Consider the following 27,891-nt stretch of genomic DNA (forward strand, 5'->3'; position numbering starts at 1 on the left):
GGCGTCACGACGGCGGCGTTGGCGGGAGGAGCTACACTGCTCGGCGCTGCCTGTGGAGCCGTCCGTCCGTCCGCTTGCCTGTCCGCGGTATGAGCAGTTTGTGAGGCGCTGCCCGCAGGATGTGCAGCAGCAGTGAGCTCGTCACCCACTTCCTGCGCTACAGACTGCAGCAGCGGGGCCACAGTTGGAGCCGGCTGTGTGAGCAGGATGGCGCGGCCGAGCACGGACTCAACTCCCATGGGGTCGCCGCTGATTTCAATGACAGTCCCGAGGCCGAGCGCACCTGCCAGGCCCTGCGAGAGGCCGCCGAGGAATTCGAGCTGCGCTACCGCCGGGCCTTCAGCGATCTGTCCGCTCAGCTGCGCGTCACCCCGGACACTGCTTACCGGCGCTTCGAGCAGGTCGTGGGCGAGCTGTTCCGCGACGGCGTCAACTGGGGCCGGCTGGTCGCATTCTTCTGCTTCGGAGCGGCGCTGAGTGTGGAGAGCGCGGAGAAGGAGATGGGTGCACTGGTGCCACGGATCGCCCACTGGATGAGCACCTACCTGGAAAGTAATCTGGAGCCGTGGATCCAACAACACGGCGGCTGGGTAAGGGTGGTGGCGGAGCTTCATTCATCCCAGCACTGCGGGAATCTTTCCCTGCGACTCCCTCTCCACTGGCACTCCCAGTCTTGACCTTATCACTTCGTTACGAAGAAGGTCCCGACCCGAAGCATCGCCTGTCCACTCCCTCCACATATGCTGCCGGACATGCTGAGTTACTCCAGCATTTTGTGTTTTGCTCAGTATTTCAGCATCTGCAGTTTCTTGTTCCCCCCATGGATCTGTTCCCCAACACCCCAGACTGTCCCCAGCACAAAACCCCTACCTCCGGATCCTCTAGAAAGCTGACGACCCCGTCCTTATCCTCAACTGCGCCTTAACACTTATTCCAAAACACAATGACCTTGCCTCCGATTGTAACCCCTGTGTTAAATTCGCGACCCTTTCCTATTCTGCTAGATTACCTGATATTTTGACCCCACCCCACGCACATCTTTTCTCTAACTAGGTATGTAATTGCTGCTATCCTCGTTCTGTTTTCCTCCGATTTCAGTAAACAGGATATACAATCCTGCTTGGATTCTTGCCCCAGCATACGTGATTCCCGAACCAGCTCCACGCATGATATGCCTTGGAGACCCAAGGTATCTGACCCCTGGCTCGGTGACCTTATTCCAGCTATCCTGTTTCCAACTCGGGATTCATGACCGTTGAGCCCCTATTATCAAATCGCATTGTTATCTTGCTCTCAACATAAAGGGCCACAACCTTGTGACCCAATGTATTGATACTTTTCTCCCAACAAAAGTGTAGGTTGATGGGAAGGTGCAAGAAAAGTTGAGTTGACCATAGAGGTGGGGTGGCGTAAGAGACAATCTTTTGAAAAAGAAAATGTGATTATTGATACTGTTCACAATTCAACAAGGTTCAGTAGGACATCAAATATGAATGCAGTCAAGTTTAGCCCAAGCAAAATATAAAGGAACTGATTATTTTAGTTTTGGCACACATTTCAAATACTATGGGACATAACTTTAAGGTGAGAGGGGCAAAGTTTAAAGGAGATGTGCAGGACAAGTTTTTTTACACAGAGGATGGTGAGTGTCTGGAATGCAATGCTTGGAGCATTGTGGTGCTTGAAGCAGATACTTCAGTGACATTAAAAATACTTTTGTGTAGGTATATGGAGATGCAAGGAATGGAGGATATGGGCTATGTGCAGGTAGTTAAGTGATAGTCTTGTTATCATGTTTGACACAGACTTTGCAGTTTTTCACTGTGCGTCAGTACACGTGACAATAAACTGAACTGAACTTGTGCTGTACTGTTCTATGTTCTATTAGTTCTGTTCCATCCATTACTGCATCTGAATTGAAAGCGGCCCCCATGTTAATGTGGATTAAGATGATTTCTTTGGCAGTGTGTGCAAGCTGACACAATGTTATGAATGACTACAGGGATGAGTAAAGGGAATTCATTGCAGAACCTGTTGTGAGTGCTGGATTGGCTAGGAAGGGAATCATTAAAGGTAAGTGTTGGGAAGGTTTGTGGTGAGAAGCAGAGGACATCCCACAGTAGAAGCGAACAATTGGTGAAGAGAACAATCTTTGAAAGTTGCGAGTAGGATATGTGAAATGGAGAGATATGAGTATTGTCTCTTAGGGTATCTTTGACCAGACGATGTCGCTGCATTAATTTAGGATTATCAAGCGCAGTCTTTGTGATTTATGTAATAACAAGCAACTGCAGATGCTGTTTTATTAAAGAAAGACACAAACTGCTGGAGTAACTCGGTGGGCCAGGAAGCATCTCTGGAGAACATGGATAGGTGTTCATGGTCAGGACCCTTCTTCAGCTTGGGGATTGTGTAGCCGGTGCAAGGAATGTAGGTGGAGGGGGGAGAATGGGAGCAACTGGGCCAAGATCAGCCAGTATTCAGAGGATGAGTTCGGGGGGAAGAGGGGTGTTTGTCGAAGTTACCTAACATTGGGGAATTCAATATTCATACTGTTAGTTTGTAAGCTACCTGAGTGAAATGTGAGGTGTTGTTCCTCCAGTTTGCATGTGGCCTCACTCTGGCAGTGGAGGAGGCCCAGGATAGAAAGGTCAGTAGGGGAATGGGAAGGAGAGTTAACGTTGCTGGGAATTGGAAGATCCCTACATTGGCAACTTTTCTATCCCTGAGCTTCCAAATTTGCAACTCTTTATCCTTTCAGGCTCACATCTGTTTTTTTAAATCTTTGTCTATCAATTTGCCTATCAAAAACCCCACTCGCCAGTGGTTCATCTATTACCGGCCATGCTTTTGTCCTGCCCCGCCGCTCTTCCAGCTTTCTTTACTGCCCCCCCCTCCCAGCAATCAGGCTGAAGAAGGGTAGTGAACTGAAACGTCACCTATCTATGCTTTCCAGAGGTGCTACTAGACTTGCTGAGTTACTGCAGCATTTTCTATCCTTGTGAGTTATGCATGAATTCATTGTTGTCGACAGATACAGCATGAAAACGAGCCCTTTGGACCACTGGCCATCAGCCACCCATTTGTTTTTTAAATCTGAATGGCAGTGTGAGGACAAAATGAAACTGAAAATTGGATACAAATGAGAGAGGGCATTTAGTTACAAATGTGACAGAAAAAGTGTTAATACAGTACAGTAGTCCCAAAAGTACAATGTTAAATATTTGAGACTTAGTTTTGAATGTGAAGAGTCATGATAGAAATTTGCAGTATATCAAATACATTTTTGAAAAGTTTTCTTCCCTGGAATCTTATTGGTGAAGTATCTTCAATGCAGCTATTCTAGCCTTAGAGGGAGTCATTCTAGCCTTAGAGGAAGTACAGAGAAGGTTCACCAGATTGATCCCTGGGATGGCAGGACTTTCATATGAAGAAAGACTGGATAGACTAGGCTTAAACTCGCTGGAATTTAGAAGACTGAGGGGGGATCTTATTGAAACATATAAAATTCTTAAGGGGCTGGAGAGGCTAGATGCGGGAAGATTGTTCCCGATGTTGGGGAAGTCCAGAACCAGGGGTCACAGCTGAAGGATAAGGGGGAAGTCTTTTAGGACCGAGATGAGAAAACATTTCTTCACACAGAGAGTGGTGAGTCTGTGGAATTCTCTGCCACAGAAGGTAGTTGAGGCCAGTTCATTGGCTATATTTAAGTGGGAGTTAGATGTGGCCCTTGTGGCTAAAGGGATCAGGGGGTATGGAGAGAAGGCAGGTACAGGTTACTGAGCTGGATGATCAGCCATGATCATATTGAATGGCGGTGCAGGCTCGAAGGGCCGAATGGCCTACTCCTGCACCTATTTTCTATGTTTCTATATCCGTTCTTGGATAAGTGTGCGGAGATCGTTGGGCGGCGCGGACTCGGTGGGCCGAAGGGCCTGTTTCCGCGCTGTATCTCTAAATCTAAAACCTAAAATAGTGAGCCATATGCCAGGTGTGGTCTTACCAAAAGTGTTATGTGGTTACAACAGGACCAGTTTCCTTTAGCATTCCATCCCCTGATGCTTAAATGTAGTTAAGACTCCCACAGAGTCACAGCTGATATATTGCTTGCAGGTAAAGGCACTCTTATTGAAGACTTGGGTACAATGAGACCCGCTGTTACCTTGGGTGTGGAACACTGTTGGAATTTCAAATATGACCAGTCAATGATTGCAATTCATCTTTTGCAGTGTTCAGAAATCTTTCACTGATTAACCCAGTAAATTACTTTCATTTGCTCTGCACTGCAGCGTTTGGGCACTAGGTACCTGTCCTGGGTAATAATGTTCCTTGTAGCATTTTATTCAGCATCTTAAATCTCTGAAAGTTTCCAGGTTCCTTTAGAGGTCACTAATTCATGTGAAAGTGCAAAGTGCTGTGCTATTAATTTGGATGGTGTCAGATCAGTGAACATATCTATTAATTGCAACATTCTATCCTCTGATGAAATGAGAGCTGATGAGAAGTCCTTGCCCCAGAAGCACTGGAGAGATGTAATAATCACAATATCGCTGTGTGGCATTAAATGGCAGATCAGTTTCAATGGATTGAATGGTACATTCCAGTTTCTGCACTTTGCCAATTTTCCACCGAATGCACCATATTGTCCCAGAAGCTGGCACCATTAGTGATACAGCATGGGTGCAATACTATGATTGAGTTGTGTGTCTTGTACCTGGAGATGCTCTATAAAGGAGAATTGATGAGTTGGATAGGGTGTGGACTGAGAGTAGAAATGGAGAGTGAATCACAAGAACACAAGAGAATAGAAGCAGCAGTAGGTCATCAGGCCTTTCATGCCTACCCCGCCAGTTAATATGATCATGGGTAATCTATGCCGCCCTCGAGTCTTTTGTGCATTTCTCCATATTCTGTTCCTCAATCTATTGAACATTTATCCACCTCCCCTCTAAAAGCTGAATGGATAGAAAATTGGCTCCATGGAATGAAGCAGATGGTGATGGTGGAAGATAGCTTTTTGGACTGGAGGCTTGTGACTAGTGGGGTGCCTCGGGGTTGGTGCTGGGCCCATTGCTGTTTGTCATCTATATCAGTGATCAGGGATGAGAACGTACATGGCATGATTAGCAAGTTTGTAGATGACACAAAAGTGGGTGGTATTGTAGATAGTAAAGACGGTTGTCATAAATTGCAGTTTGATCTTGATCAGTTGGGCGGGTGGCTGAGGAATGGATGATGGAATTTAATACAAAAAAATCTGAGGTTGTGCATTTTGGGAAGTCTTAACATCATCAGGTCCTACACAGTGAATGGTAGGGCTCTGGGGAGTATTGGAGCAGAGGGATCGAGGAGTGCAGAACATGGTTCCTTGAATGTGGCGTTACAGGTACTCAGGGTGGTCAAAATGTCTTTCGGCACATTGGTCTTCAGTCAGAGTATTGAATACAAAAGTTGGGAGATCATGGGGCAGTTATATCAGACATTGGTGAGGCCACACGTAAAGTATTGTGTTCAGTTTTGGGCATCATATTGTAGGAAAGATGATGTCAAGCTGGAAAGGGTGCAGAGAAGATTTACGAGGATGTTGCCAGGATTCATGGGCCTGACCTATAAGGAGAGGTTGAACAGACGAGGACTGTATTCCTTGGAGAGCAGAAGGATGAGGGGTGATCTTATTGAGGTGTACAAAATCATGAGAGGGATTGGGTTGCACAGTTTCTTGCCCAAAAAAGGTGAATCGAGGACCCGAGGACATGGGTTTAAGGTGAAGGGGAAAAGATTTAACAGAAATCTGAGGGGTCATTTTTTACGCACAATGGGTGGTGGGTGTATGGGACAAGCTGCCAGAGGAGGTAGTTGAGGCAGGGACTATCGCCAACATTTAAGAAACAGTTAGACAGGTACATGGTTCGGACAGGTTTCGAGAGATATGGACCAAACGCGGGCAGTTGGGACTAGTGTAGCTGGAACATGTTGGCCAGTGTGGGCAAGTTGGGCTGAAGGGCCTGTTTCCATGTGGTATCACTCTATGGCCCTAAAACTGCTGAAGATAAAAAAACTTCCTCACTTCCTCATCCATAAATTCCTCTGAAGTTCACATTCCTCCCCTGTATCCACCATTCAATTAGATGCACATCCTGCGTTGGTTTGATCTTTTGATTCCTGTAATATTTAAAAATATATAGGGCTTGTTAGGGTTAGGGTGAGGGTCGACCATCAAAGGAACAATGTCTGGGGTAATATAAATTGATAGCCCACACAATAAACTGAGATGCAGATTATGTTAACCTGTTCCCTTAAGTTAAGATAGATGCATACATTCTTTGCGGCCAGAGCAAGATTTACCACTTAAAGGGACTGGTGATAAAAGCATGTTTTATTTTAATCTTATGTAATTGGATGCTAATAGTCGACGTTGATGATCCTTCATTGATATTTTGAGTCACATTTGAAGTATTAGTTCTTAGAGTGCAACCTTTGGTACTCCACGTCAAATTTGCCCGACAAAAACTGTATCGCCAAGTTGTGGCTGACCTGCATCCATCAGCATTGTACCTTTTGAAGTAACTGTGGTTGCTAGTACTCTGCCCCACTGTAATACAGTGGCAGACCTGTGCCATTAGTGTTTTCAACTATTTTATGACAGATCTGTGCCCACCAATATAGTACACTTGGGTGAACAGCTGGATATGGGCATGGCATGGTCTAAGAACGCAGAAGATTAGCTTGAGTTTGACATGATCCTTGACAATAAGTGTGGACCACAGGGACCTGGCAGTCAGTGGGGGGAGTTACTGTGTAGCATGACTCATTGTTCATAGCTTTAATAGTGCTCCCGTGTTGATAGGATGGATCACATCTTTTCACGAGTTAGGATGCTGTTTGGCAGAAAATTGTCGGCGATGGTGCTATCATATGGCAATTATGCAGCAATAATAATGGGGGCAACTAGTGTGATGAGCAGCCCAGAAGCAGAGCTGTGAGGATGATGAGTGTAGGTGACGTTCATGTAAAGAGCATAATCAATGGGAGTAGGAATGCTCATTCAACTACTTATGCCTGCTCTGCCATTCAACAAGATTGTGGCTGATGATCTGCATTAATCAATTTTCCTGCATTATCCACCTACCTTTTGGTTCCCTCAATATTCAAGAACACTTTTGAATATGCCTGAGCACCAGAGTCCTGCAGGGCAGAGAACTCTCAATGATTGGTCTCCGTTTGGGTGAAGCCATCTTCCCACATTTCAGTCCTATATGACCTACTTCTTAATTTAAGACTGAGCTCAGAATTTTGTACCTTTTATTCTTTTAAACTCCACAGATTGGAGGAATACTCAATCTCGTCTCGTATAGCATTCCAGTCTGATAATTTGTACTTTAATGAGGACAATGCATTTGCATTTGTATAACACTCCATTACATCATTTGGATATCCCAAGGCAGTTCAGTGACCATGAATCATTTTTGGTGTACTGTTGCTGTTTTCAATGCAGCAGGGTCCCACTGTAGAAACATGAATGGTGATTGTGAGCACTGGAGATGTGATTCAATGGAATTTCGTATTTGATTAGTATTGTATGATCTATTGTATCCTGCTGAGCAGCCAAAGCGGGGACTTGAATTAATGTTTCATCAGGCACTTTGAGGGCTCAATATTGCATGGAAACACCAGCATGAGTGTCATCTTCAAGTACATAGTGAAGTTGAACCTGCAACCTTTAGGTTGGGAACGTCCACCCAACTGAGACAATCTGACAAGACGCTGCTCTGAGAGCATGTTAACATCAGCATTGCTGCACTTGCTGAAGGTCTCGTAGTGTTTTTAACCCATCCATGGAGTTGGTCTCAACAAAAACTTCAGTTCCATCAGTGAAGGAAGGATGTGCAGCAACAAAGATGGATTTTGGTTTTCTCAGGAACATCTCAACTGAAGCAGCCACAATGCTTCTTTGTAGCTTGGTTATTTCAGGTTGTGCCTCCTTTTGAGCAGGTGTCTTAGCCTTGGCTGCATTTTGTATTAAAAGGGGCAGGGTTGCTATTTTAAACACATTCTTGATCCAGCGCCTACGGATGAGGTTTTGTGTGAGATTGGAAGGGATTGCAAAAGTATTATCGGATATGTGTCACAGTGAATATTGAATGTGCTTGTTTAGTTATACGGCAGAACTGCCTATAATTCCGTGCAGTTAATTTTAGAGTTCTTGGATCTCTTCTATACATTTTCTTGATTCTCCCAGAGGCAGAAAATGTGATGCATTTATAGAAATATAGGTGTTTCCGTAAATAAGGGTACCAACCTGTGACATGGGTGGCCAAATTTGAAAGTTATTAAATCATAATGAAATACTGCAGGGTTCAAAATGGACCCACCGATGATCCTTTTGAGCTAATATGTGATCAAAATCGACCAAAATTTAAACAAAATTTAATACTTTCAAAATTTAGGGGGGAAATTAGAAAAACGTTTATTTATAAGACATATGGGACACATCCTGATTTCGAAGCTCCCTTACAAAATGTTCGGCACCTAACCCACCACGAGGCCCATAGGTCACACCAGGGTCATTATAATCGCGTTGTTTGAATTTATTTTCCAATTGCGACGAGTGCAAGAAAGCCCCGTTATTATGATATAAATAGCATTCACGACGTTACTCAACGGGGGGTGGGGGGACAATAGAATGAGATAGAAAGAATAGAGCTAAATGATAGAAATAATAGAATGAATAGAGCTAAAATAGGTGAGCAGACTAGATTTTTATTTCATGATTTTAAGTTCTATTCATTATTAAGTATTTCAATGGAGAGCTTAAACACAAAATATAAAGAATAACTATAGAAACAGTTACTCTCCTTTTAATTCACACGTTTAACACATAACCAAATTGACACTGCTACTCACGTTCTGTTGCAAAAACATTAGAAAACGATCTTATAGGGGGATAAATGATAAATGATAAAAATAAGCATCATCAGAATTTGGCTTATATAGAGTTTTTTAATTGCAAAATTAATGTAATCTTTCTGGTATAAATTAGCCTAAGGATTTGATGAAATCCTGCTTAAAAAAAATGGCACAAAATAAGGCAAGAAAACAGGGACATAACTGATATTTTTCTTTGTAAAAACATTTATTTATTTTTGCTTCATCTCATTATTTTGGCTATACACCATGATCTATACTACTTAAAATACAGGATATGAAACAATGGGAATGTTACTTAAAAAAACAGGAAAATAACCTGGAAGTTTGGAGTCCTTCAGTTTCACTACTGAGTGTTGTATTTACGGAAACATCCATATAATATATATATATATATATATATATATATATGCAAATATGTCAGATGTCGTGATGATAATAATAATAATAATAAGCATTTATTTTATATAGCGCTTTATCAGGTGCTCAAAGCACTTTACAAAAACAGTCATAACATAAAAACAAACAGACAAACTATTCTGACGGAGAAGCGGCGAACAAACAGCGCCAGCGTCCTCTCACGTCAGGGTCCGGCAGTAGACAACAAAAAGCACAGGACACACAGATACAATTTTAACACAAACAGCCATCACAGTGATTGCTCCAGGCACACCCTCACTGTGATGGAAGGCAAAGAAAAGTCATTATCTCCTCTTCATTCTTCTCCCGTGGCGCCACGAGGCGATCGAGGCTCCCAACTTTTGAAGCCCCCACCGGGCGATGGAAAGTCCGAGGGTCGAGCCGAGCCGAGCAGGCCGATGAAGGTCCTGAGCCCCCACCGGGCGATGGAAAGTGCCGCGGCCAGGCCATGCAGGGCAATGAAGGTCCTGTGAGCGGGTCGATCGTACCTCACGCTCCGGGGCGGTCGAAGCTGCTACGGCTGGAGCTCCTGAAAGCCGGTCGCCAGCCAGGGACCTGCGAACTCCCGATGTTGCGGTCTGCAGGGCCCACGGCCAAAGCCTCCGAGATGGTAAGTCCAGGCCCTGCGATCGGAGTCTTCAAGGTCGATCCCAGCTGGAGGCCGCCGACTCCACGATGTTAGGCCGTAGCGCGAATGGAGATACGACACGGTAAAGGTCGCATCTCCGTTGAGGAGGAGATTAGAAAAAAAATGTTTCCCCCACCCCCCCACCACCCCCCACATAAACAGAGTTAAAAATAGAACAAAACGTACATTAAACGATGACAATAGACAAAAAACAAAAAAAAAGACAGAGAGACTGCCGGTGAGCCGCAGCTGCAGAACACAGCCACGCCCATCCACGTCCCACATTTGATGTTAGCACCATGTGTAGGTAAATTCTTTGCTATTCAAGTTAGCATAAATATACATTTATTCAAAGTTCCTTAGGTTTGTAACTGTTAAGACTTAACAAAGTTCTAGTAGTATTCAAGTTCCATTTTGGGATGCATTGGGTGACAAGGGTCAGAAAAGTTTTTGAAAATTACTAAAAATAAAATCACTTGCATATTTAAGAGCAGCATTCTTGCCTCATGAATTTTGTGGGGGAGAAAAAGCCATGTTTGCAAAGAAAAATTGCAGGAAATGGGCCCCAGAGGTACTATCTCCTGACTGTAAATGTCAACTTTCTGTGGGTCACGTCGATTAGATGAAAGGGAAATACTGAGAACCTTAGGCAACTGTTTGCAGCTGACAACAGTATCATTCTTAAAGCTGCACCAAGCAATTCTTAGAAGTAAAAATGAAGCAAGGAAAACAGCACAAGTTGAAAATCTAGCTGAGGGTAAACTTGCAAACATACAGGAGGCTGAAATGTAGCAGGAATGTTTCATTTGGAAAATTAAAACTACAAGCAGGTCTCCTAGGCTGCTCGGATGTACAACAAGCCAATCATTCACACCCAACATGGAGAGGGTGCAATGTTTTTTAATGGCCAGTAATATTCCTGAACTGAAAGATGTTGCATAGAGTGCAGAGGAATTGAGTGTTTCAATGAGAGAATGTAGGAAAGAAGTAGTTCTTGAAGAGAGTGGTTCTGAAATGTATATGATACCACTAACTTGGAAGCTCTGCAGAAAGCTATAGGACGATAGACAAGTGTCCAGGTGAAGCTTAGTACATCTTCTATAAATTGCAGACATGTAACTGCAGATGCTACGAATTGCAGGGTATGAATTATGAACCAATGAAAGATGTTTAAAATGGGGGAAATGAAGCAATCATTCCATGTGTTCTCAGGAAAAGGAATGAAACAACTACATGTCAAAAACGCAGTTCATTTCACATTTGTTTGAAGATTTTACACAGTGTAAGTTGAAGGGCAGAGCAGTCTTGAACCAATTACATAGAAACATAGAAAATAGGTGCAGGAGTAGGCCATTCGGTTATGATCATGGCTGATCATTCAGCTCAGTAGCCTGTACCTGCCTTCTCTCCATACCCCCTGATCCCTTTAGCAAAAAGGGCCACATCTAACTCCCTCTTAAATATAGCCAATGAACTGGCCTCAACTACCTTCTGTGGCAGAGAATTCCACAGACTCACCACTCTCTGTGTGAAGAAATGTTTTCTCATCTCGGTCCTAAAAGACTTCCCCCTTATCCTTAAGCTGTGACCCCTGGTTCTGGACTCCCCCAACATCGGGAACAATCTTCCCGCATCTAGCCTCTCCAACCCCTTAAGAATTTTATATGTTGCTATAAGATCCCCCCTCAGTCTTCTAAATTCCAGCGAGTACAAGCCCAGTCTATCTAGTCTTTCCTCATGTAAGTCCCGCCATCCCAGGGATCAATCTGGTGAACCTTCTCTGTACTCCCTCTAAGGCAAGAACGTCTTTCCTCAGGTTAGGAGACCAAAACTGCACACAATACTCCAGGTGCGGTCTCACCAAGGCCCTGTACAACTGCAGCAGAACCTCCCTGCTCCTAAACTCAAATCCTCTTGCTATGAATGCCAACATACCATTCGCTTTCTTCACTGCCTGCTGCACCTGCATGCTTGCTTTCAATGACTGGTGCACCATGACACCCAGGTCACGTTGCATCTCCCCTTCTCCCAATCGGTCACCATTCAGGTAATACTCTGCTTTCCTGTTCTTGCCGCCAAAGTGGATAACCTCACATTTATCCACATTATATTGCATCTGCCATGCATTTGCCCACTCGCCTAATCTATCCAAGTCACTCTGCAGCCTCCTAGCATCTTCCTCGCAGCTAACACTGCCACCCAGCTTCGTGTCATCCGCAAACTTAGAGATGTTGCATTCAATTCCCTCGTCCAAATCATTAATATACACTGTAAATAACTGGGGTCCCAGCACTGAGCCTTGCGGTACCCCACTAGTCACTGCCTGCCATTCCGAAAAGGACCCGTTTATTCCTACTCTTTGCTTCCTGTCCGCCAACCAATTTTCTATCCACCTCAACACTGAACCCTCAATACCGTGTGCTTTAAGTTTGTACACCAATCTCCTATGTGGGACCTTGTCGAAGGCCTTCTGAAAGTCCAGATATAACACATCGACTGGTTCTCCCTTATCCACTCTACTAGTTACATCCTCGAAAAATTCTATAAGATTCGTCAGACATGATTTGCCTTTGGTAAATCCATGCTGACTTTGTCCGATGATTTCACCACTTTCCAAATGTAATGCTATCACATCTTTAATAACTGACTCTAGCATTTTCCCCAGTACCAATGTTAGGCTAACTGGTCTATAATTCCCCGTTTTCTCTCTCCCTCCCTTTTTAAAAAGTGGGGTTACATTAGCTACCCTCCAGTCCTCAGGAACTACTCCCGAATCTAAAGAGTTTTGAAAAATTATCACTAATGCATCCACTATTTCTGAGGCTACTTCCTTAAGCACTCTGGGATGCAGCCTATCTGGTCCTGGGGATTTATCTGCCTTTAATCCATTTAATTTACCTAACACCACTTCCCGACTAACCTGGATTTCCCTCAGTTCCTCCATCTCTTTAGACCCCCAGTCCCCCGCTATTTCCGGCAGACGGTTTATGTCTTCCTTAGTGAAGACAGAACCAAAGTATTTGTTCAATTGGTCTGCCATCTCCTTGTTCCCTATGATCAATTCACCTGTTTCCGACTGCAAGGGACCTACATTTGCCTTAACTAATCTTTTTCTCTTGACATATCTATAAAAGCTTTTGCAGTCTGTTTTTATGTTCCTTGCCAGTTTTCCCTCATAATCTATTTTCCCTTTCCTAATTAAGCCCTTTGTCCTCCTCTGCTGGACTCTGAATTTCTCCCAGTCCTCTGGTATGCTACTTTTTCTGGCTAATCTGTATGCTTCATCTTTTGTTTTAATACTATCCTTGATTTCCCTTGTTAGCCATGGATGCACTACCTTTCCTGGTTTGTTCTTTTGCCAAACTGGGATGAACACTTGTTGTAGTTCATCCATGCGACCTTTAAATGCCTTCCATTGCATGTCCACCGTCAACCCTTTCAGCATCAATCGCCAGTCTATCTTGGACAATTCACGCCTCATACCCTCAAAGTTACCTTTCTTTAAGTTCAGAACACTTGTTTCTGTATCGACTTTGTCACTCTCCATCCTAATGAAGAACTCTATCATATTATGATCACTCTTGCCCAAGGGGCCTCGCACAACAAGACTGCTAACTAACCCTTCCTCATTACTCAATACCCAGTCTAGCATGGCCTGTTCTCTTGTTGGTTCCTCGACATGTTGGTTTAGAAAACCATCTCTCAAACATTCCAAGAAATCCTCTTCCTCAGCACCCCTGCCAGTTTGGTTTACCCAATCTATATGTAGATTGACGTCACCCATTATAACTGCTGCGCCTTTAGTGCATGCATTTCTAATTTCCTGCTTGATGCCATCCCCAACCTCCCTACTGCTGTTAGGTGGCCTGTACACAACTCCCACTAGCGTTTTCTGCCCCTTAGTGTTTCGTAGCTCTACCCATATCGATTCCACTTCCTCCAAGCTAATGTCCTTCCTTTCCATTGCTTTAATCTCCTCTCTAACCAGTAACGCTACCCCACCTCCTTTTCCTTTCTGTCTATCCCGCCTGAATATAGAATATCCCTGGATGTTGAGCTCCCAGCCTTGGTCACCCTGGAGCCATGTCTCCGTAATCCCAACTATATCATAATCATTAATAACTATCTCCACATTTAATTCATCCACCTTATTACGTATACTCCTTGCATTGAGACACAAAGCCTTCAGGCTTGTTTTTACAACTCTCTTACCCCTTGTACGATTATGTTGAAAAGTGGCCCTTTTTGATTTTTGCCCTGGATTTGTCTGCCTGCCACTTTTACTTTTCACCTTGCTACCTGTTGCTTCTACCCTCATTTTACACCCCTCTGTCTCTCTGCTCCAGCTCCCATCCCCCTGCCACATTAGTTTAAATCCTCCCCGACAGCACTAGCAAACACGCCCCCTAGTACATTGGTTCCATTCCAGCTCAGGTGCAGACCGTCCTGTTTGTACTGGTCCCACCTCTCCCAGAATTGGTAACAATGTCCTAAAAATTTGAATCCCTCCCCCTTGCACCATTTTTCAAGCCACGTATTCATATGAAATATCCTCCTATTCCTACTCTGACTAGCACGTGGCACTGGTAGTAATCCAGAGATTATTACCTTTGAGGTCCTACTTTTTAGTTTATCTCCTAGCTCTCTAAATTCACCTTGTAGGACCTCATCCCGTTTTTTACCTAAATCGTTGGTGCCAACGTGCACCACGACAACTGACTGCTCACCCTCCCCCTTCAGAATGTCCTGCAGCCGCTCAGAGATATCCCTGACCCTTGCACCAGGGAGGCAACATACCATCCTGGAGTCTCGTTTGTGGCCGCAGAAACGCCTATCTATTCCCCTTACAATTGAGTCCCCTATCACTATAGCCCTTCCACTCTTTTTCCTCCCCTCTTTTGCCGCAGAGCCACCCACGGTGCCATGAACTTGGCTGCTGCTGCCTTCCCCTGATGAGGCATCTCCCCCAACAGTATCCAAAATGGCATATCTGTTTAGGAGGGAGATGACCGCAGGGGACTCCTGCATTACCTGCCTACTGCTACGCTGGCTAGTGGCCACCCGTTTCCTTTCTGTCCGCTTATCTTTTACTTGTGGTGTGGCCAACTCGCTATACGTGCTATCCACGACCTTCTCAGCCTCGTGGATGCTCCAGAATGAGTCCAACCGCAGCTCCAACCGTCCAATGCGGTTTGCCAGGAGCTGCAGCTGGACACACTTCCTGCACACGTAGTCATCAGGGACACCGACAATATCCCTGATCTCCCACATGTTGCAGGATGAGCATTCCACGGGGCCGATCTCATCCGACATGTCTTCCCCCAAATTAAATCAAATCCCTCTTAATCCTTTAAACTGTACCTTTACTAAAAAGCACTGAACCCTTAACTCACTGAACCCTGAACTCACCGAACCCTTAACTAAAAGTACGAATAAAAAGCAGAATTACAACCCCGGGGTTACGCCCAATCAGCTGCTTCCTCTAGTCCGCTTCCACCAATCAGCGGCTTCCTCCAGAACACTTCTTTTAAAGTGTGTGGGAACGTTTTTATCCTGCTCCAACCGCTTCTGGACCTCTGGGTGAACAAAGCCCCGCGCTGGGTTTTTAAACCTACCGCCCGGACGCTGCTCCAACCGCCTCCAACCGTTTCTGGGCCTCTGGGTGAACAAAGCCCCGCGCTGGGTTTTTAAACCTACCGCCCGGACGCTGCTCCAGCCGCCTCCAACCGCTTCTGGTGCTTCTAGTGCTCTTTCTAAAAATCTTGCATCACAGCATTAAATATCTATTGATTCCTTCAAATCATCCTGCTTCCAGTATGATTGTAAAGATCCTGGTGTGTTTAAAATAAGTCTGAGGAAGTGTTCCAAGATGGCTTTAGCCTTATGATGAATCAGTGGTTGACTATTGCTTAACTATAAAATGACTCCATGCTCTTTTACTGGTATTGCTGCACCAGAGCTGCTGTTGCATTTTCATCTTACATACAGCCCTTATAACCTAATTTGGAAGTGAAAGGGTGGGTGGAAGAGATAGCAGTTGACGCAAGCGATGAAGTCTCATGGAAACGAAAAGCAATTTGTAAAAGTATAAGTCCGAGCCATCAGAACAGTAAGAACAACCAGAATCAGCAACATTATGGCCTGGTTACACAGTGTTACTGATTATTAAGTTATTGTATTACTGATTTATTGTATATGTATTTGTGTTATTGTGTTAATATGTCTGTAAAGCTGCAGTGAGTAAGAATTTAATTGTTTAATTGCCACTACATATGCCAATTAAACACTTCTGAGTCGCTCCTTCAACCTCATGAAATTATTCAGATCTGCTGTCTGATGGGATACTTAGTTCACATTGGAAATAAGTGTTCATGTAGATCTCGTGACATAGTTAGAGACTATGAAATTGTGTATGATGATGGATCTAATCATGGCATTAATACAGAGTCAGCTATCTTTGAGGAGTCATGAATAGCAGTGGGTTAGGTCAAGAGGTTCCAATTTCCTCAGTTCCCGGAATGATTATGTCAGAAACAAATACATGGTTGAAGAGGAACTATCAACGAAGGAAGCCAGTCAACAGACTGAATCGGTAGTGGCAGTGTAAAACTGTGAAACATGTTTAAATATTTCCTGCAGAGAGGGAAAGCAGAATACCTATTTGTATATAATAGTGAGATAATTATGTGGTTACAGGGCAGGGATGTGATCATGTGAATGTAGTTACATAAAATAGATGTACATGAAGTAAGCACTGTGTAGTGAGAGTCCTTGGCTTCCGGACTTGGAATAAACACCACTTGTTTGAAGGTCTCTTGCATCATTAGCTGCAACATCATCAGAGACCCACACCACCCTGGCCATGCTCTCATTTCTCTCCTACCATCGGGGAGAAAGTATAGGAGCCTGGGAACTGTAACATTCAGGTTCAGGAGCAGCTTCTTCCCAACAACCATCAAGTTATTAAACAATATAACCTCCAAATAAGCTCCAAACTACATAGACGTGTTTGAATCAATACAGAATGATATATGATATTTCAAATACAATCAGTACAATTCTTTATGGCTATTTTGGATGAAACATGAAGGTCTGTAGAATGATTGATTTCATGTGGGTGGGGTTAATCGGACTAGATTTGCAAGTGGCTATGACACTACAGTTAGAAGTGAAATTTGGTAAAGAGGTGTAAGATATCAGTGGAGACGGGAAGTGGGACCTTGCAGAGGGTTGAGCAAGAAAAATGAAGCATACAGTAATGACAGAATCTGTAGTGGAATATTGGAAAGAATCCACATGGAAACTTTTATGCACTGAGGAATCCCTCCCTTTAATGCTTGGGGTGTGCCTGATTTTGCTGAAAGGGCAGAGAAAATGTCTGAAGCTCTCTTGATAACAAGAGGAATAGTTGTACTTGGCTCCCCTGATTTGAAAGATAAGATTCCAGGAAAAGCTTTTACTTTGAGAAATTTAACCAATTCAGTCATGTAGCTATCAGTTTCCTGCAGACTATTGTGCAAATGAAGATACATGCTGCCTAGGTATTTATTCACAAAATGCTGGAGTAACTCAGCAGGTCAGGCAGCATCTCAGGAGAGAAGGAATGGGTGACGTTTCGGGTTGAGACCCTTCTTCAGTCTGATCTGGTACAAATGACCTGAAACATCACCCATTCCTTCTCTCCTGAGATGCTGCCTGACCTGCTGAGTTACTCCAGCATTTTGTGAATAAATACCTTCGATTTGTACCAGCATCTGCAGTTATTTTCTTATACATGCTGCCTAGGGTTGCCAATGGTCCAGGCTATCAAAGGCTCCATGCAAAATCCATAGTTTTGAACATTTTCCTGACAAACTCGCAAATGTTGGGTTGTCGTGTCCTGAGCAGAATGACACCAGGACTGCATTTGTACCAGATAGACACCATGACCAGGATTTTTAGGTGAGCAGCAAATATGTCGACCTCTGGAATAAATTACAGCCTGCTGTGAGGTGACATTTGTAACAGGAGCTTATTGAAACCAATGAGTAAAATCATTCCGATTGAGATAGGACAAGTATGCCCAGGCTAAGCTCTATCCCTGTCTAAATCAGTTGTCAAAGCAGTAAAGCACTACCAGTAGGTGTCGCAGAGAATGGGTGGATCCTGGAATGTGAAAACTATTTCAAGATTTTGTTATTGTATTGTAAGAAATTACGTTCTTATTTTATGAAACACTTGGACTGCAGTTAACTTTCTGTTGAATCACCATAAGCATCAGCAGCAACCACAGCATGCTATGCAATCCCTTATTTTTGAAACACAATATTGGCAGCCTAGACATCTCCACAGGACGGTCCATATGAGGATGTGTGCATCACAAAACATTTGCACATCACAAATCTTTTTTCACGGAGGCTCATTAGTGCAGGCTGTGCTAATTATGAATGTCCCTACATACAAATGAGCTCCCATAATATTATTACATTGAAAAATTTGATTTAATTACATGAGTGTTTTCCCCGTGCTGCCATACCCCTTCAAATGCTGTCTCAATGTCAAGGGCAGACACACTTGCCTGGCGTCTGGAATGGAGCTCTTTGCTTTATGTTCAGACCAAAGTGATAAGGAGAATTGGAGCTGAACACACCTGGTGATGTCTAAGCAGGGTATTGATGAGCATATTATTGCTGTATAATTGCCATATGATAGACTATCACTGACAATTTTCTGCTGATTGAGATTAGACTAGGTGGTTGTTTGCTGGTTTGGATCTGCTCTGTTTTCCGTGAGCACTTCATACCTAGTAATTTTCCACATTGATGTGTAGATGCCATGTTGTAAATGTACTAGAATAGCTTAGCGAGAAGAATGGCTGTTCTGGAGCACAGATTTTCAGCAGTACTGATGGAGTGAGTCTGGTCCCTTGGCTTTTGCGATATCCTGTGCATGGAGCCATTGTTTCACCTTGTGTGGAGTGAATTGGCTGAAAAATGACTTCTGTAATGATGGAGATCTCAAGAAAACCTGAAGTGGATCATCTACTCAGCACATTTTGTATGAACATATTTGCAGCCTTGTTCTCTGAACTCATTTGCCCGTCATCGTCAAGGTAGGCCACTCTTGGAGCTGTTTTCTCCTTTTAGCTGTTTAATTGTTTACCATTATTCATCTCTGGGGCTAGACAGTTGAATTTTGATTTTGTTTGTTGGTTCGGAGATCCCTTGGCTCTATCTGTCCCTTGCCGTGTTTGTTATTTATGATGTGCCAGTTGCAATTCATAGTCTGTACTTCTGCTCTCATTGAGCCAGGGTTGAGCCCCAACTTATTTGTTATGATGGAGCCATTCCATGAGATTGCAATTTGTGGGAGAAGATATTTCTGCTGCTGCTTATGATCCTCAGTGATATTGAGTAGGAGCTCCAGAATCTCTCCTATTTAGCACAAAGACTGCCAAAGAATATGATGGAGCTAAAAAAAACAGCTGCATGAATCTGCGGGTCGAGCAGCATCTTGGGAGGGGGGTGGGAAGGGAAGGGGAGGAATTGTCAATATTGGATGGAGGCATGTGCCAGGACAGAAATTATCATTTTAAAAACAATTAACAAATGTTCAACATCAGGCTCTACAGGTAGTTTGATGTGTGCAAGGTTAAGTGAAGTTTATCGCGCATGTTGGTTTGCTCACCACCTGTCATCGGTCTCGTCTCTGTCAGCCTTTCCCCTTGGTTGAAGATAGACACAAAATGCTGGAGTAATTCAGCAGGGCAGGCAGCATCTCTGGAGAGGAATGGGTTACGTTTTGAGTAGAGACCCTTCTTCAGACTCCTTGCCCCTTAGTTGGCTCAGTTAGTACAGACACCAATTCAAAGTGGATGATTTGCTCTTGCTGCCCATGGTATTTCTTCCAAATGTTGCTCAACATGAAAGAACACTGTCTTGTCTGTTAGTAGTTCTGTTTTGGCCTGTGTTTGTAGTGCAGCGCGAGCTGCGTAATTATGGCACAGAACATCAAGGAATTTCATTATTGTCAGGAGAGGATGTCACTACCAAGTACAACAAATGTTGTTGCACTTGGAGTTGATTGTAAGCTGTCCTGACTGATGCAACCTGCAACGGATTTGTTGACTTGGCACCCGCAGTTGCTGTTAGTTTGAAACTTCCAAGAATTTGCTCCAGCAGTAGTGAAAGAATGGGGATATGTATGGTGGCCTTGCTCAGGAGAGCACTACAAGTAGCCCGCTTAGGCAACCCTGTTGAAGGCTGAGTAGGTTGTTACATTCATCATCAGATGGGATGATTCATGTCACGGTCTTTGGTGGTCTTCCATCCTTCTGATGTTCACCAAGTTAGCCAATACTATTCTGAATAATATACCAATGTTATTCTGCCTGCCGGTGAAAGATTTTGTCACTGGTGAATTATATTTTATGCCTTGGAATTGAATTGTAGTGTATTAATGGTGGAGGGATTAAGTAATCAATCTGTTAATGGGCATCCAGTCTGTTTAATGGGCTATCAATCAAGCTGATAGCATTGTATGGAAGCAATGGGCTGAAACTAAACTATCCAGGCAGTAGAGAATATGCCATCACACTTCTGGTTTTATTTGTAGATGGCACAAGTAAGGAGGCAAGTCAAGCGCCTTGTCGCTGATCCATTGTTATTTATGTAGCTAGTCCAGTTAAGATTTTGGTCATTAATTTTTTTTAAAAATCAATGCCCCTCAGTATTCTCCTGGGGAATCAAATAGTGGAGTTGAGTCTGCCATGCACCTGAGAGGGTGATGGTGAGATTTCCATTTATTACAACTTGATGCAGAAGTTCCTTCCTACTTAACCAGCCTTGAACTGAATATTCTCTGAGTCTTGAGATAGTCGTAAAGTGTTGGAGGAACTCAAAAAGTCAGGCAGCAACTCTGGAGAAAAAGGATGGGTGATGATTCAGGCCGGGACCCGTCCTAAGACTGAAAGTAAGGGGTGGGGAGGGAGGGGTGAACACCTGGAGGTAAGAGAAGACCAGTGCCAATCAGGGACGGCATGAATGACCTCGGGTAAGATGGTGCCTGACCTCCCCCATCTCTTACCCCCTACTTTCAGTCTGAAGGGTCACGACCCAAAACGTGACTCACCCTTTTTCCTCAGAGATGCTGCCTGACCCGCTGAGTTATACCTGCACTTTGTGTCCATCTTTGGTATAAACCAGCATCTGAAGTTCCTTTTTTCTACATTCACTGAGTCATGTTCCATGTGGGCAGAGATTGCTTCAATAACTGAAGAGGAGTAACCGTGAACAGAATGATAAGCATCCTCACTTCTGACCATAGAATGGAGGTTGATTAAAGGGCAATGCATGCACGAAAAATCAGTTTGCCTTTCAGGTGTAAAGTCACGTTAAAAATGTTGGATATCTCAAACTTTAACAATTCAATAGCAGCATCATACTCTGTTGGTTCATAACTGGATTTACTGGTCTCATGGTCATTTACTTCAATTCATTTGAATTTGACTTTAAAGCATAAAGATGTTTCAGCAGTCTGACTCATTCTATGAGTCTGTTGGCTTATTCTATGGAGGTTTCATTTTATTTTGGAATAGACTCCTTTGTCAGGTTTCTCTTCAACTTTGTGTGACTGAACATGCCTTTCAGCCTTCACACCTCACCCTAAAGGTCAATTTTTTCATGTGATGCTTCTTAGCATGTTTGGCTGGAGGGCCTTGTATCTTGTTTGTGTCTTTACCTGATGTGTACTTTTTTAATAAAGCACTAAACTTCTGGAATAGATCACTGAGGCGTGATTAATGTGCCTCTCCACTCCAGTAAGGTTAATAATCGACTGGTGACAAACTAGTGGCATAGTTGTCTTCTGACTGGACAAACAATTTGGAGGTTGAGAATTCCGATCCCATCTCAATAACAAATTGTGTTACTAAATTCAATGAATTTGTGGGCAGCATCAGAAGAACAGTAATGAAAGTTGCATGATCGTTATGAAATCTAATCAATTAACTAATATCTCTGCTGTGACCTACATTTAATTCCAGTCACACATTTTGCAATCAACTTCTAATTTTCTGAAGAGCTTACTGGGATAATTCAACTATTTCTCTTGGAAATAAGATAATACATAAGTACTGCACACTTATTGTATGGTTTACTAGCTGAGTAGTACAAAGCAAGAATTAAACTGGAACCTTGCCTGTGTTGTTTAGAAAAGGACTTTGCTACGATTGTCAAGGACTTTATTGTGGACTTCGAAACAGCGAGCAATGGAGGTGTTTATTTAGGGCTGTGGACTGAGTGACGTGCTGGCAGCTAACCCGTCTGTGCTTTCTGTCCCCAGGATGCCTTTGTGGTGCTATATGGGAATAATGCTGCTGCACGAAACCGTGAGTTACAGGAGACGGCCATGAAATGGTTTGTGGCACTAATGGCTTTGGGTGCAACACTAGCCGTTGCTGCGTATGTGGCCCGGAGAAGGTAACGGCTATGAAACTACACTAAGGAACAAGCCTTGGCTAACAACCGCTATATAAGAAGACACATTGGACTGGCATGACTCTAAAAGCAGTGGATTGCAGTTTATTCTTTAATGGGACCAATTCTCATCTACTTGTATATTTTGCATAGTGTATGTGTATTCAGTTTACAAATACGAACCATTCGGGCTGGTGCTGTGACAAAATGGAGATTATTTGCATGAAAATCAACTACAGTGAGTGAAGCTAAGATCTGACTGAGGAACTCATTGGTGGAATACTAACTCTGCCTCTACAGCTAATGTGACTGTGTGCTGGATTGCCAAAGGTGCATGACACGAGTTTTGGAGCTATTATGACAATGTTGAGGTGCCTGTCATATAGGACTGAGCGGAATGGGAGGGAGACTGCACAGGAAGAAAACTAAGTCCCTGGAATTCAGAATATATTTGCAGCACAGGAGAAAGCTGCTGCTCGGTCCCAGGACATCTGAAACCTAGAAACCAAAGGAAGTAGCGAGAAACTCCCTCTAGAAGGAGCTGCCAGAATAACATGAGAAGGGTGCAACTTTTTGACATTTTATTTAGATTCAATATTCTTTGTAATTGGCTGGGACTGTGATGTGACATGGGATGGAACAGGCACTCAAGGTCAATACCAAGCCAGTCTCAATGGACTGTGCTCTCGAGGCCTGCTGGGTAACCATGATCAAAGGACAATGTAGAAGAGTTTGAGACAGCTTTCATGGTGCTGTTTCAAGGTTCAACTGCTTCTCGACAGGAATTTGAAAGGTGTTGTGGCCATTTTCTCAAGATGAAGTTAAATAATCATTCATGAAAGAATGTGTGACGTACAGGTCCCCACATTTCCTTAATATACAACATTTATTTTGAAAGTTTGGATCATGTGAATGTTGAAAGTGTGACTGTTGGTCACTATTCATTGTAATCATTCCTTGTTAGTTTGCTGCTTACACCACATTAGGGGCGAGATTTTTACACAGGATATCTTAAAATTTAAATTAAAAGAATTTGTTTTAAAATTAAACGGTAACATTCTGCTCTCTGGTGTGTTTGTTATTTTTTCCAGCTGCATTGTGTTGCCTGTACCTGGGTCCTCAATGTGGCAAAATGTCAATGGATAATGATCTGGGAAGAGATTGTGGACATTTTATCCCAGAAGCCAATTTCAAAATCAATAATCTGTCCTTTCACTTAGAAAGCAGCAGGGGCCATTTGGCTTGCACTGTATTGCACTTTGAAATAGCCATCCAATTTGTCCTATTTATTCTTTCTGCATAGCTCTCAAATTCTTTTACAACAGATTCCTTTTAATTTGCAACTCTGTTTACTGCCACTGCCTTTTTAAGGAAGTGCATTCCAGATCATAACTTACTGTATAATTTTGTTTTCCGTCTGCTCTGAATCTTTTGCCTGATGGCTAAATTAGGCCCAGGGTGAGCTTGGACTTGTTGCCAGCAGTGGCAGGGTTTGGTCAGCAACATAATTAGTGCAGAGCCATACCCAAAGCTTGATCTCCACGCTGATGGTAAGTGTACAGTAAGAGCATTCCTTTAGATAACTATAAATTCTGAGTTCAATTTTCAGCCGATGCTTTATTTGGGCTTGGGTCAGCAAAAGGTATACCGTCGCTCTTCAGAGCCCACCTTCCTATGTGTTTGTGGAAACAAAAGCACAGGTTCATGGATACTTCCTTACCTTTTCATCCATACGTTTAAATCCACCCTTTTCATGCAGTGAATTATGCGGGTGATATTTCTCAAGCATGCTTAAGTGCCACAGAATTTAAGAAGAGCAACCTTTATTACAAGTTGCATTGTTACAGCAATAACATTTTAATATTTAAAAGCTGCTGAAGGCACGTGTGCTTATTTTACATTCCATTTAGACACTGGGGGGATGAAATTAGGCCACTTAAAGTAGTTCCATTGGCGAGATTGTTGGAATCTTGGGCTTCGGACTTAAACGATCACTTCTTCCACTCATTCTTCTCGTAATCCCATTTGGAGGCAATTCCCTCAACAGGGTTCATGCGCATATCCAGCATTCTTTTGATTTGTTTTCGTTGCCACTCCTCATTGAAGGTGTGTGGTTGGGAGGGATAAACTGAAACAAATAGGAAAGCCATAATTAGGCCAGAGCAAGAATTGTACTGCTTTTACTCAGCATACCATCCCCGTCAGCCGCTAGAGAGAAGAGAAAGAACTAGTCCAGGAAGCACTGTTAGATGAGTCATTGAAAGTTTGGACAATAAATAAGAGAAGATAAATTTGTGAAAAGGGCTGCAGTGCTCTGGGTCTGATGGTCATGACGGAGCATGCCAATGTGCGTGTTGCAGATTCAATAATGGATTGGCTGCTGTAAGGGAGTTTCAATCTAGGGAGGTGATTTTGATATGTTAGGAGATGGAAGTGTTGGTCTGTAACATGATCTGATGGTTTGGGTAGGTTGAGAAAACCTTTGGCAGGGTGAGAAAACAGAAATTATTTGTAGCAGAGGAGCAGATGGAATTCAGCAACAGTTAGTTGATTGGTACAACGTGGAAACAAGAATCGGCCCACTGAGTCCGCGCTGACAAATGATCGCCCTTACACTAGTTCTGCCTTAGGACACTTGGGACAATTTACAGAAGCTAATTAACCTGAAAACCTGCACGTCTTAGGATTGTGGGAGAAAACCAGAGTACCCAGAGAAAACTCCGTACAGACAGCACCTGTGGTCAGGATCGAACCCGAGTCTCTGGTGCTGTAAGACAGCAACTATGCCACCCAACACCCAATTTAATGTTGGAGGGGCTGAGGAGGGAAAGAAGTGGATGTAGGTGAGAAAACTATTTGCCTTATTTGCTGAATATTTCCTGCTTTGCTTTTTTTTAAATTTCCAACTGGTGCGATATTTTGCTTTTGTCATGATGGTTAGGACTCGTTTGAGGCAAACATGTCTTTATCACCTTGGGTATTGTTCAATAGATTTGCTTTGTTGTAGTTATTGAAGCAGTCTAGCAGTTGTAAAGGGCAGCTGGGAATTATCCGTATGGGATAATAGGAAAACAAGGAGACTATTGCAAGATCTGAACTTGTGACACTGGTAACCTGAGTCAAAAGACATTGCAAACTACTTTTAATACACTGTATACAGAGTTAGACATTGCTCTGCTACTCTGAATATTCTCAGCATCTGTGGAAACATAGAAAATAGGTGCATGAATAGGCCATTCGGCCCTTTGAGCCAGCACTGTCATTCAATACGATCATGGCTGATCATCCAAAATCAATGCCCCGTTCCAGCTTTTTCCCCATATCCCTTATCCCAAAGAGCTAAATTTAACTCTCTTTTGAAAACATCCAGTGAATTGGCCTCCACTGCCTTCTGTGGCAGAGAATTCCAGATTCACAGCTCTCCCCAGAATGTGGAGTGACAATTTTCCACAACAGCTGGAGTGCAATGGGTGGCGCCAACAATGGCTGCCTCGCCAAGTCTGTCCCTTCTTTGTGTTTTAATAGTATGTGTTGAATGTATGCTTTTAGTGTTCTTTAGCTTGTTTTGTTGGGGGAATTTTTTTCTAATCCCTTAGATCGCATCTAATCCCGGAGATGCGATTTTTTTTCCATATCGTGTCTCCGTCCGCACTGCAGCCTAACATCGAGGAGTTGGCGACCTTTGCTGGAGGCCGACTTTTGAGAGCTCCACCGCAGGGACTTTAACATCGCGGAACGCGATCCCTTTGCCAGGGATCAACCTCGGAGCTGCAACTGTGGGTGCTTGCGGACTTAACGCCACGGAGCTCGCGGTCTCTAGTCAGAGACCGACTTCGATAACTCCAAGTCACAGGAGCTTCATCCGCCTCGACACGGGGCTTCGATTGCCCTGTTGCGGGAGTTTCGACCGACCCGACCGCGGGAGAATAAAGAGGAAGAAGATTTGGACTTTTTTGCCTTCCATCACAGTGAGGAATGTGGGGAATCCGCTGTGGTGGATGTTTATGTTAACTTTTATGTAGTTGTCTTGTTCCTTTTTTTTCCGTATGGCTTTATGGTAATTTGCATATCACTATACCTTAATTGGTACACGTGATAATAAAAGACCTTTGAATAAAAGACCTTTGAAACCGTTGAACCTTTGAAGAGTGAGAAAACATGCCTGTTTGAAGTTGCAAAAGGGGAGGGAGGGCTGGAGAGCCAAAATAAATATGAGATAAGGTTGTTACCAAAATAATCCCGGTGATAGGTGTTGTCTAAAAAAGGAAACTAATGATTGCAGATCTGCCAGAAGTGTAAATCAGTACATGAAAAAGGAGCATAAGATAAAAATCCTACTCCTTTACAATTTAAAGCACACCTATTTTGTCACTAACACTTATGATTTAAAATGTTAATTGATTCTCCCTCCACAATTTCTGCCTGGCCCAAGTATCTCCCAGCACTTTCTGTTTTCAGTGATTACTATTTTTTTGGTTTGTGACACAATGGTGCTAGACACAGTAAATATAACTGGGAGAGTGATGATGCCATAGTCTTGTCCTTGAGTAATAAGAACTCCAGTACTTTGCGAATGCCCTATCAATTCCCTCAAGCTCGTAAAAACAGGAGTGACAATCAGTTAACAATATGAAAGGTTTTAGCCAGTCACACAGTAAGTGTTTGGATCTGGAAGTGAAGATGGTTGAGAGCTTCAAGTTCCTTGGTGAAAATATCACCTACAACTTGACCTGGTCCAACCACATTGAAGCTATGGCATAGAAAGCACATCAATGCTCTTGGCCTCAGAAGACTAAGGAAATTTGGCATGTCCCCAATGACTCTTACCAATTTTTTCAGAGCACCACAGAAAGCCAGCCATTGGGATGTGTCGCAGTATGGACAACTGTTCTGCCCAAGATTACAAGAAACTAGTATCGTGGATACAGCCCAGTCCATCAAACAAATTGGCCTTCCCCTACACTTCACTCTGCCTTAAACAGCCAACATAATTACACGTCCTCTCCCTGGTCATTTCCTCATCTCCCATCGAGCATTAGGTACAATTATTTGAAAGGGCTTACCACAGATCAAAGAACAACTTCTTCCTCGCTGTTAGATTCTTGAATAACCTCTCATAAGGTAAGGATGATCTCCCAATTTACCTCACTGCAGCCTTGCACCTTTTTTTTCAAAACTGCACTTTCTCTGTAGCTATAACACTGTATTCTGTACTATGTTGTAATCATATTAGAATTTGTCTGAATAGCATGCAAAAAAAATCACTATATTTCAGTGTACATGACAATCGTAAATTAATACCAATATATGAATACTAATGAATTAATTGTTCCACAGGCTGCATGTGCACACATCAGTAAATGTGAAGTTCTAATAGTGGCAGTTGCTGACAAAATGTCCGACTGCCAAATTCTGTGGGATTGGAAACGGATCAAGTATTAAATGAAGGACGCTCAGTTGGAA

At 43.3% G+C, this 27,891-nt stretch overlaps 2 protein-coding genes across 5 annotated transcripts in view; one reads left to right on the top strand and one right to left on the bottom strand.

Annotated features, from left to right (window-relative positions):
- On the top strand, positions 1-26,527 carry bcl2l1 (BCL2 like 1). Its single transcript, XM_078418694.1, has 2 exons — positions 1-590; positions 22,295-26,527. Exons 1-2 carry the CDS (start codon positions 120-122, stop codon positions 22,433-22,435), a joined length of 612 nt encoding a protein of 203 aa, XP_078274820.1. The 5' UTR covers positions 1-119; the 3' UTR covers positions 22,436-26,527.
- The window catches only part of LOC144604376 (cytochrome c oxidase subunit 4 isoform 1, mitochondrial-like), a 420,358-nt gene continuing 416,701 nt past the window's right edge, over positions 24,235-27,891 (bottom strand). For all 4 annotated transcript variants that reach the window (XM_078418698.1, XM_078418695.1, XM_078418696.1 and 1 more), the window contains exon 5: positions 24,235-24,556. In XM_078418698.1, the coding sequence (XP_078274824.1) occupies positions 24,420-24,556 (137 nt within the window). In that variant the 3' untranslated portion in view covers positions 24,235-24,419. The remainder of the gene's footprint in view (positions 24,557-27,891) is intronic.

Source organism: Rhinoraja longicauda, chromosome 22, assembly GCF_053455715.1.
Source record: "Rhinoraja longicauda isolate Sanriku21f chromosome 22, sRhiLon1.1, whole genome shotgun sequence".
NCBI lineage: Eukaryota > Metazoa > Chordata > Chondrichthyes > Rajiformes > Arhynchobatidae > Rhinoraja > Rhinoraja longicauda.

What these genes read in the sequence shown, in the direction of transcription:
- bcl2l1 (XM_078418694.1), top strand. Translation starts at nt 120, where the DNA reads ATGTGCAGCAGCAGTGAGCTCGTCACCCACTTCCTGCGCTACAGACTG. An exon ending in TCCAACAACACGGCGGCTGG is followed by an intron (nt 591 to 22,294) that starts GTAAGGGTGGTG and finishes TTCTGTCCCCAG; the next exon opens with GATGCCTTTGTGGTGCTATA.